General features: G+C 39.4%; 1 protein-coding gene and 2 pseudogenes across 3 annotated transcripts in view; all 3 read left to right on the forward strand.

The window, feature by feature from the left end:
• LOC102488700 (phosphoglycerate mutase 1-like) overlaps positions 1–518 on the forward strand; it is a 2,326-nt pseudogene extending 1,808 nt beyond the window's left edge.
• NDFIP2 (Nedd4 family interacting protein 2) overlaps positions 1–10,660 on the forward strand; it is a 113,209-nt gene that overhangs the window by 89,688 nt on the left and 12,861 nt on the right. For 2 of the 3 annotated variants that reach the window (XM_014584866.1, XM_027768930.1), the window contains exons 6-7: positions 4,969–5,062; positions 9,892–10,016. In XM_014584866.1, coding sequence (XP_014440352.1) covers positions 4,969–5,062; positions 9,892–10,016 — 219 coding nt within the window. The remainder of the gene's footprint in view (positions 1–4,968; positions 5,063–9,891; positions 10,017–10,660) is intronic. The other variant, XM_027768931.1, reaches the window with a different exon arrangement.
• On the forward strand, positions 1,734–3,607 carry LOC102489120 (WW domain-binding protein 11 pseudogene; annotated as a pseudogene).

The raw sequence follows: 10,660 nt of genomic DNA on the forward strand, positions 1-10,660 counted from the left end.
AAAGAGTGTGATCTGGACCTTTCAGAATGCACTGGATGCCACTGACCAGATGCGACTGCCAGTAGTGAGGACTTGGCACCTCAGTGAATGGAATTACGGGATTTCACTGGCCTTAATAAAGGAGAAACAGTCTTCAAGCATGGTGAGGTCCAGGGAAGGATATGGAGGTGCCTCTGTGCTGTCCCACGAACCCAATGGAGCCTTACTGTCCCTCCTGCAGCAGCATCAGTAAGGATTGCAGATTTGCAGACTTCACTGAAGGTCAGCTGCCTTCCTATTAGTTGCCAGAGCTTTGACCTTTCGGAATGATGAAATAGTTTCCCAGATCTAAGAGGGGAAATGGGTACTAATTGAGCCCATGGCAGTAACCTTCAGGAAATTTCAAGCATCTGGAGGATCTCCTGGAGACTATCATGGAACTGAACCTCCAGACTGGTATCTCCATTGTCTATGAATTGGACAAGAACTTGAAGTCTATCAAGCCTATATAGTTCTTGGCGAATGAAGAGATTGTGTGAAGCTATGTAAGTCCATGACTGTCCAAGGGCAAGGGCAAGAAGTGAAGCCAAGCGGGCAGACTACTGTCGCAAGGAGCCCCTTCCTTGCCCTTCCCATCACTCTTCCCTTCTCTTCTGCACATGTCCACAGCTGAAGGCACTGGAAGTTGAAGCTGCAGATGGGAACCAGTGGCTCTTATTTTCATTCAAGCCATTTTATCACCTGCACATACTCCCACCATACACTCTACGAGAATGCGTCTTTAGGGTGTGGGTTCTCAGTCCAGGTGATAGAAGATTCCTCTTATCTAGGAGAGTTGAGAAGTAGTAACTAGGGTTTTTGCTAGTGCTTTGTTTACTTTGGATCTGCTTTGAGTAGGGCTAGGAAGGAGCTGGGCAAAGGCTCGACCAATGAGCAGAAGTCAAAGAGTCTATTAATGTTTCCAGGAGCCAGCTCTGTATTCTGTAGGCAAGTCACTGGTGGGGGGCTCTAGTCATTCCACCAGAAGAACATATAACCTGCATGGTGATTAAAAAACAACAAAACAAAATGACTTCCTCCCTGACCCTAGAAGAGCTGGCCTGGGAGGGCTGGGATCAATCCTGATTTAAGGTGTTTGATTTGCTTTTACAAAAATGTATATACATAAATACATACATAAAATTACATAAATAAATAAATCTTAAAAACAAAACAAAAAAGCCCTGCAAATAGAATGGTCTTTTCCTTTTTTTATTATTTTGAAGGTTCTTTTACTATAGTACATATGCTATCTCTAGAGAGACAGAGAAAAGGAGAGTGAGAAAGCAGCCCCCAGGGAGTATGACCATGCCACAATCTCTTCTCCATCTTCAACTTGGGATTTTGGACATACATGTACACACTCCCTATAGGAATTTTTAAGCTGCCATGTCCAAGTCTTGAACAGTTTTCAGCCATTGGGAATTCAGCACCTTAACCACCATGCTACCTACTGGCCCCATATCTCCTTATTTTTAAATACTTATATAAAAACTATTTAAATAAGAGGGGCCAGCAGGTGGTGTGGTGGTTTAAACTCCCACATGGCTGACTGCGGTTTGAGTCCCAGACCTAGTGGGTTGCTTTCTCACTTTCTCTCTCTCTCTTGCTCTGTCCTTCTCTGGTCAAATTAAAATAAGTAAATAAATAAATAACGTTAAATAAAATAATTCTTAAAAAATATTTAAATTAGAAATCATTCACTTAATATTTACAAAGCTTTTACAACATGACTTGTTTACTACGTAGGCTCATCTATAATCTTGTTGTAAGTACTGTTAATTTTTTGTAATATGTCTTAAATTGTTTTAGTGACTTGTCTTTTGACATAAGAATTAGCACTTGGTGAGGTTTCAAGATGGTGGTGGCTGAATGATTGACTGAGAGACTGAGGTGAAGGCCTCCCACGAAGTAAAAGAGATTGGGAATCAACCCATCACCACCTCTTGCAAACTTGGAAGACCAACTGAAGTATTTTTATTTATTTTTTTAATGAATGAGAGAACCATATATATTATCAATATGGGATGGAGATCAGCATCATCCAGCAAGAGCGGGAAATTTATGAATCCCACAGACCAATCTCAAAAGGAAGCCTGAAAGAGGGAATTTAAAAAGAATAAAACATAACAGATGATGGGGTACGAGCTACAGTTTTGAAGATGAAGAATCCCAAACAGATTATTCAGGACATGGAAAAATGGAATGAAATGTAGTTTAGCCCAGTTCAACCACAATTAAATGAGAAAGTACTGAAAGACAAGAGTAAGAAGCTGTGTAAAACGTTTGAACATATGCTACGACTCTATGAAAAAGAGAATCCAGATATGTATAAGGAATTGCGAAAGCTAGAAGTAGGATATGAACGGAAGAGGGCTCAACTTAGCCAGTATTGGATGCTGTCAAGACGCTCTCCATGCAGCCGTGGAGAGTATTCCTTTGCCAGAAACGCCATATACTCCTTCCAACATCTTGATCCAGGACACTCCACTTCCTGGGGCCTGGCCAACCTCCACCCTTAAGAAAACCTCAGTGTATGGACCTCCAGCTTGGATAGTTTCAACACATCCTCTTCTTGGACATGGTGTTCCATCTTTGCCTCCTGGCAGAAACCACCTCCTCTTCAGGTTTTGCAGATGTATGGCCATAAAGTGGGCTTTGCCCTAGATCTTCCTCCTCGTAGGCGAGACAGAGACATGTTATATAGTCCTGAACTTGCTCAGCAGGGTCACGACGATGACATTCCTGCACCAGTGAAGATGATGGCTATCCAGAGGACATTGATCAAGGTAAACATGATGACGGTGTACTGGAAGATCAGATGGAGAAACTGAGGGGGATGAATTTGTGCATCGGGATGATAGAGAGAGACCACAATGGAGGGAAAAAGTCAGGTCTGAGCGTCCAATTTGCAGATGTGCCTGGAAAATCAAGGAAGTAGAAGAACATGAAGGAGTTGACTCCTCTTCAAGCCATGATACTTTGCATGGCAGGTAAGGAAATCCCAGAGGAGGGACGAGAAGTAGAGGAATTTTCAGATGATGATTCAGATGATTCTGAAGCAGAAAAGCAGTCACAAAAACAGCATGAAAGGAATCTCATTCTGATGGCACACCCACTGCTTCTTCACAGCAGCAGGCACCTCCAAGTCTGTTCCTCCTTCTCAGCTATAGGCACCTCCCACGCCAGGACCCCTCCTCTTGGTCCTCTTTCTGCCCCACCTCTACAAACTCCTGGGCCACCCACAGGCCTTCCTCGTGGGCCTCCCATAGGAGACCACCTGGAATGCCAGAGCTCCAAGGACCTTTACCCTGACTTTGGCTTCCAGGAATCACCACCAGGCTGGCCTCCTGGCCCTCTCCCAGATCCATCTCCAGGCCCTGCTCCTTGAGGACCCCCACCAAGGTTACCTCCCCTTGCACCTCCAGGTGTCCCTTCACTTCATCCTGGCATGATGTCCCCACCTTTGGGACCTCCTCTTGGACCTGCCCCACCTGCGCTTTTCCCACCAGGTCCCTCGCTCAACACAGGGGTTTTAAGTGCACCATCCAACTTGACCCTTGAACTATGGTCAGCCATGTGGGAGTCCAGAGCCTTTAACTACCATGCCACCTGCCAGCCCTGTGGTATAGTAAATTTTATTTTTTAATTTAAAAATTAAAAAAAAACCGAAACAAATGTATTTTTATTGCTAGAGAGCAGTGAGAGAAAGCACTTTCCACTGGGGTAGGATCACGCAGTAATAATTTTTCCTCCATTTCTTCTTCTTGTCGGGATTTTGGGTACACACACACATACACACACACACACACACACACACACACACACACACACACACACACACACACACACACACACACCCTCACTGCTTTTTTCCAGCCACTGGGGCCAGGACTTGAGCTGTAGTCAACCATGTGGGGTCTGGCTATCAATGGACAACACGCAACCATTTGTATACTGCTTGTGCTATGGGCCAGTACATTTTTATTTTTGATAAAGAATGCTGAGCTGCCAACTATTAGAGTTTGGATAGTTTATGCTTTTTTTTTTTTTTTTTTTGAGAGTTTTTTTTTGCTATAGGGCACGTGCGCTCGCCAGACAGACAAAGAGAGAGACGAGACAGAAAGTGAGAAATCACCCCCCAGGGGGGATGGTCACGCTGCAATCCCTTCTCCTCCATTCTCTTCTCGGGATCTTGGGCACGCACGCACACACGCCCGGCGTGAGTTTTAAGCCACCGGGTCTGGGACGTGAACCGCGGTTGACTGCGTGGGAGTCCAGCAACATAGCCATTACGCTAACTGCTGGTTCCTGATAGTTTACGCTTTAACACTGATTATCAGAGTTCCTCTTTCCCCATTTGATACGCATGAAGCAATGTCATTTCTCTCTTCTTAATACCATGTTTAATGACTTTGATATCATACAGCTTTTAACTTTTTTATGTTTATTCATTAAAATTACTCTTTCTAGGCCAATCTGTGACATGGTGATTAAGGTGACTAGATCCACACGACTAACTTTGTGGTTGGAGTCCCAGACCCAAAAGCTTGAAAAACACTATGGCACATATGCATGAGTGCTCAAAATCCCAGAGGAGACTGAGGGAGAGGGAATTGCAGTGTGGCCAGCTCTCTGGGGGTTGATTTCTCTCTCCTTCCCCCTTTCTCTCTCCAGTAAGTGCACTTGCCCTACAACAAGAATAAAAAATAAAAAATAAAGTTACTATTTTCAACAGTATCCATGAACAAGTAATGCATCTAATGTTTATTGATCAATTATTCTGTGCCAGACATTGTACTTTTTAATCTCATTTTGTCTATTTACCAACTTGACATTAGGTTTAATACAAATTCTTATTTTTATATTTAACTCATGATGAAGTTGACATTATTTCAACTTCATTTCAATTAAAATAAGTGACTTATTTTAATATTCTGTGTTTTGGAGATTCAGGAGGAAGAGTGTCCACCAAGAGATGATTTCAATGATGCAGATCAACTTCGAGTGGGTAATGATGGCATTTTCATGCTGGCATTTTTCAGTAAGTGATCTTTCCAAACTATTTTTTTCATATATTGATTGTGTATTGGAGAAACATAGTGAAGAACAGCAAATATGAGTAACATGTGTGTATCTTTATTTAAAATGGAGATTGTTTTGGGCATTGAACTCACGAATACTGTGACCATATTTTATCATATCTTATAACACAAACTCTGGAATATATTAGACACTTATAATTACGCATTGTGGGCATTATGCTAGAGGCTGACAGTATAAAGGTCTGTAAGTGTGTAGGTATATTTAGGCTAAATATTTTACAAGAAAAGTGTTAGTCATGTTGATGCCCTGCTGTAGGAGCATATAGAATAGAACTGTAAATTCTGCTTTGGGGGCAGAGGACTGCTATTTGAGTGTCTGTAAGCCAGAAGAAGGGCTGAAAAGGGGATTTTCTGGGTAACTGAAACAATGTCACTTGAGACACAAAGATGTGAAAGTATACACTGGGGGAATAGTGAGTAGTTAGAAATTCAGAAACTCCTGGGTGCATGTGCGTGCATGCCCAAGATCCTGAGAGGAGAAAGGAGGAGAAGGGATTGCCGTGTGGCCATCCCTTCGTGGGGGTGATTTCTTGTTTTCTGTATGTCTCCCTCTGTCTTTCTGGCAAGCACATGTGCTCTATAGCAGAAACCTCTCTTACAAAAAAAAAAAACCCAAAAAACAAAAAAGAAAGAAATTCAGGAACTGGGGACCAGCAGTTAGTGTAATGGCTATGTCGAAGAACTCCCATGTAGTCAACCGTGGTTCGAGTCCCGGACCTGGTGGCTTAAATTCACACCGGGTGCGTGTGTTGTGAGAGGAGAGTGGAGGAGAAGGGATTGTGGCATGGCCATCTCCCCTAGGGGGTGATTTCTCGCTTTCTGTCTTTCTGTCTCTCTGTCTTTCTGGCGAGCGCATGCGCCCCATAGCAAAAACCTCTCTAAAACAAAAAAAGAAATTCAGAAACTGAAGTAACATTTTCTTAACATCTTGCAAAATTCTTGATCTAACATTTGATTTATAAAATAATTATAAGCTCTTTGAAGTAATACAGGGTTATAGATCAGTCTTGATTATTTCAAATTCTAATGTAGCACTTGGCACAAAGTAAGCTCACTTAATAATAAGATGCCCAGTAAACTTCAAATTGCTAAAACAAGGCATAGGAACCCAGTATTCATTTAAGTAGGACTGTGATGAGGTTAATTTCTGCCTTCAACCTGATGAAATGATAAAGCTTTCATACTTTCTTGACTAGAATACTGATTTAATTCATTTTAATTATAAGGTTAATTTCAATGTTCAAATGGAGAAATAGGTTACTAATTAAAAGCAGCACAGTCAACTTAAAAAAAAATTATTTCATTTAACTTTATTTTATTTAGACCGGGGGAGGGCGGGAGAGCACGTGCGCGTGCGCGAGCGAGTAAGTAGCCAGTCCGGGACTCAAGCTGCTGTCGACCATGTGGCAGTCCAGCACCTTTAACCACCACACTACCTGCTGACCCCCACAGTCAATTTTAGAAATAGAAAATGCATACTTCATGAATTGAGTTACTTTTGAATCTGGAAGTTCATTAATTTTTTTTCCTCCATTTTGAAATAGTTTCTTACTTCCCTTTTTTTAATCTGCTGAAGAATAGGGAGAGGGTAGGAGGGCAGGCAGCTACATTTTTTCTCTTAAGATTTATTAAATCATATTAAACTTGACAACCAGCTAACATACATGGAATAGTTAAATAAATCTTAGATTGGTTTGAATTATGACTTTTAGTTAGATATGTTAAGTATAACGAAAAGGAAATGAACTCTTTGGTTACAAATGACTTTAGTGCAATTAGTCCAGTAAAACTCAGTTTTTATATTAATTTTAGTTCAACTGATAATTCTGTATAGTAATGATAAACTTGCCACAAATTTTTTTTTTATAGAAAGGGTAGCTTAGGGCTGACCTTGTAGCCCAGTGATTATGGGAATTGGATCCTTCTTGGCCAACCACAGTTCAACTCCTAGCTCCAGCAACTTGAAAAACGCTCTGGGACCCTGTGTGTGCTTGCTCAAAATCCTGACAGGATGGAGAATGAGGGTTTGTCGTTCGAATATGCCCCATTAGGGGTGATTTTCCCCTCCCTGTCTTTCTCTGGCCAGCACTTACGCCCTCTGGAAGCTTAAAAAAAAAAAAAAAAGGGTAGTTTAAGCATTAATTCCTTTCATATTGGTGTCTTTTAAGAAATCATAATTAGAAAAAAATCCAAATTTATTTTAGTACCTATAATATAAATATTTGTTTCTTAGGTGTAAATCATGTTTCTTTTTACCCCATTTGATTATTTGGCTCTTAGTTTGTATTATTTGTTTTTCACTTAAAACACCAGTATTTTCTTTGTAGTCTTTGTTTTTTAGATTTGGAAACATTTCATTAATGTGAGTGTAAATGCATGCAACTAAGATACACTGGGTCACTCTGGTCAGTGATAGTATATTAAATGATATAAACATGCATTTAATAAAGTCAGTATAAATTGTCTTAAATTTTTACTCAATTACATTTCTACAACTTACATTTTTATGCTTCCTATTCTATAGATATTGCGCCAGTATTATGAGCAAAATTGTATTTATCTGTCGTTTCCTGCTAACAGTTTTTCCAGTGGACTATAGGCCTACAGCTTTTGAGAAGCATATATTTGTTTGTAATCACTGCCATCTAGTGGCTGATTATCAAATTGCAACTTCCTATATTCATGGTTTGTAAACTAGTAGATAGTAAAAAGATCTAGAGGTAGATTTTAAAAAATGTGGTTCATTAAAGCATCTCAGATTATGTAATTTGTGCAAACAAAATTACAGTGAACATTAATAAAGATATTTTAATTAAATCCTTTTCTTGGTTTAATGTGTGTCATCATATTTTCAGTGTCTGTGTTTCAATCTCTTACCTCAAATAATCTGAAAAAAAAAAAAGCTAGTGCTTAAATTTGATAATTTCATATTCTTCAGAAAATGTAAAGGAAGAAGTGTGTGTATTTCTAGAATGTTTTTTCTTTTCATAATCCTTTAAAATGTTAGTGCTAAATGCCTCCTATAGTGATAATGCCTGCTTATCTCTAATCTTATTTTTTTAAACCTTTCTAAGAGAATGGAATAGAATCTAGTTATTTATAAGTTAAACACTAGAAATAAAGCTTTAGTTTATTATCTAACCTACAGTCTGTGGAAATGATCTTGAACTCTATTGTTTTAACAATGTCATGAGTTCTGTTTGGCTGTTAGAAAAACTTTTTCCAAGGCTTAACACTGACATTTGTACCATGTGGGAATCGTCATGTCTGTAAGCCACGTAATAATATATCACCTGCATCATTCACATTTTAGATTTGAGGGAAACATAAAGAGAAAAATTAAGTCATTTGCAACTTTAAAAATAATTGGAAGAAGGTTTTGAAATGTGGATTCTCCTTTGTAAGAAATTGCCAAACTATCTTACAAAGTGGCTGCGTTGTTTTGCATCCCCACCAGTAGTGAATGAGAGTTCTTGTTGCTGCGTATCCTCACCAGCCTTTAGTATTAACAGTTTTTCCATTTTTTAAATTTAGACTTCCTAATAGGCATATGGAAATATCTCATGTAGTTTTAATTTGCAAGTCCGTAATGATTAGTGAAACTGAGTATATTTTAGTAAATTTTTTTAAGTCCACACTATATAAATGTCAAATTACAGTTCTTAAAGGGCTTATCGGGATACCACACATATTAGAAACAATACATTGATGACTTGTTCTGTCCATGTAAAACTGTGACCCTCTGTAGCTTTTAAATGGAATTAAGTATTGTAAGTGAATCCAGAAAAGGAACATGTAAGATTTTCCACTTTACTATACGTTATGAAGCCCATAAAATATTTGTGAAGTGTTAAATTTATTATTTTGTTTTACCTTTTTTTCCAAAGCCAATTTTGTTGGTTCATTGTCTAGGCTGGACTTCTTAGATAGGACTATTTGGGTACTACGTCATGACCTGGTTTTTAGCTGGTTTAAAAATGCACATTGAGGGACCAGGAATTGGCGTGATGGCTGTGTCACTGGAACTCCCATGTAGTCGACCGTGGTCTGAGTCCCAGACCTGATGGCTTAAACTCACACTGGGCGTGTGTGCATGTGTGCGTACCCAAAATCACAAGGGGAGAATGGAGGAGAAGGGATTATGGCATGGCCATCCCCCCTTGGGGAGTGATTTCTCTCTTTCTGTCTCTGTCTTTTTGGCAAGCACACGTGCCCTATAGCAAAAACCTCTCAAAAAAAAAAATGCAGATTGACCCACTGTTTTATTATTATTATTATTATTTTAATTTACCAGAGGGTGCACGTACATGGGGGAGGGAGGGAGGGAAGGAGAGAGAGACAGAGACAGAGACAACACCCCTCATGGGGCATAGTCATGCTACAATCCTTTCTCTTTCATTTCTCCTTTTGGATATTGGGCATGCATGCCTACACAAACAGTTTTTCAAGTCACTGACATCATGACTTGCCATGAAGTTGGCCATGTGGGATCCAGGCACCTAAACCACCACTCTACCAGCTGGCCTTGGTGATAATTTTTAAGGGATTGTATCCTATTGACCAGACTGACAAGAATCCATTTGTTGATGTGTAATAAGTAGCTAATGTAATTGCACAAGGGAAGCTGCAGTGTATAAAGGAAGCTTAATTTGTATAGTTAAAAGAAAGGGAACTGCTTTTCCCATTTCTCAATGAGGTATTATTATTGTCTGTGATAATTTATTTCCATATCATGGTTTTTAAAATTACTTGTTTCTATTGTTTTTAGTGGCATTTATTTTCAACTGGCTTGGATTTTGTTTATCCTTCTGTATCACCAATACCATAGCTGGAAGGTATGGCGCTATCTGTGGATTTGGCCTTTCATTGATCAAATGGATCCTCATTGTCAGGGTGAGTGTTTTAATAGCTCATTGTCTCTTTAATCTCTAAGAAATGGTAAGTTATGCTATTTCCAGTGTGGTTCTTGAATGAACATTCGTAAGTGTTCATTGAATGCAGTTGTTTGAAATTTTTTTTCTTAAATTTTATTAATTAAGGGGGAGAGAAAAAGAGAAAAAGCAGCACCTTCAGCAAGGCCTTATACCATGATCCCCACCCCTAGCCTTTCGGTCAGCTGGAATCATAGATATATATGTTCACACATGGCGTTTATTGGGGTTAACCCAGGAACTGAACTCTGATCTTCCATATGGATCCCACAGTGCAGAACATTCTGCTGTTGCTGCACCACTGTAGCTGGATCTCAGGCTTATTCTTAGCTTTCATACTTATTGATTGTAGTGATCTTTGTGGTATGAACATTTTAAAACCTTATTATGTAAGGGGTTGTTTATGTAGTAGAAAAAACTTTAAAGTAAAAAAAAGTGAGTTTTAGTATTTTTAAAAATTATCTGTGTTCTAACTTTTAAGTTACTTAATTGTTCTGCACACTAGGTTCTTCATAATAGGCTGATAATATTTGCCTTACAGGATTTTTTTTTTTTTTTTTTGGGGAGGTTTTTGCTATAGGGCGCGGTGGCTCCCCAGACAACCAG

Source organism: Tupaia chinensis, unplaced genomic scaffold (assembly GCF_000334495.1).
Source record: "Tupaia chinensis unplaced genomic scaffold, TupChi_1.0 Scaffold148049_1, whole genome shotgun sequence".
NCBI classification, from domain to species: Eukaryota; Metazoa; Chordata; class Mammalia; order Scandentia; family Tupaiidae; genus Tupaia; species Tupaia belangeri.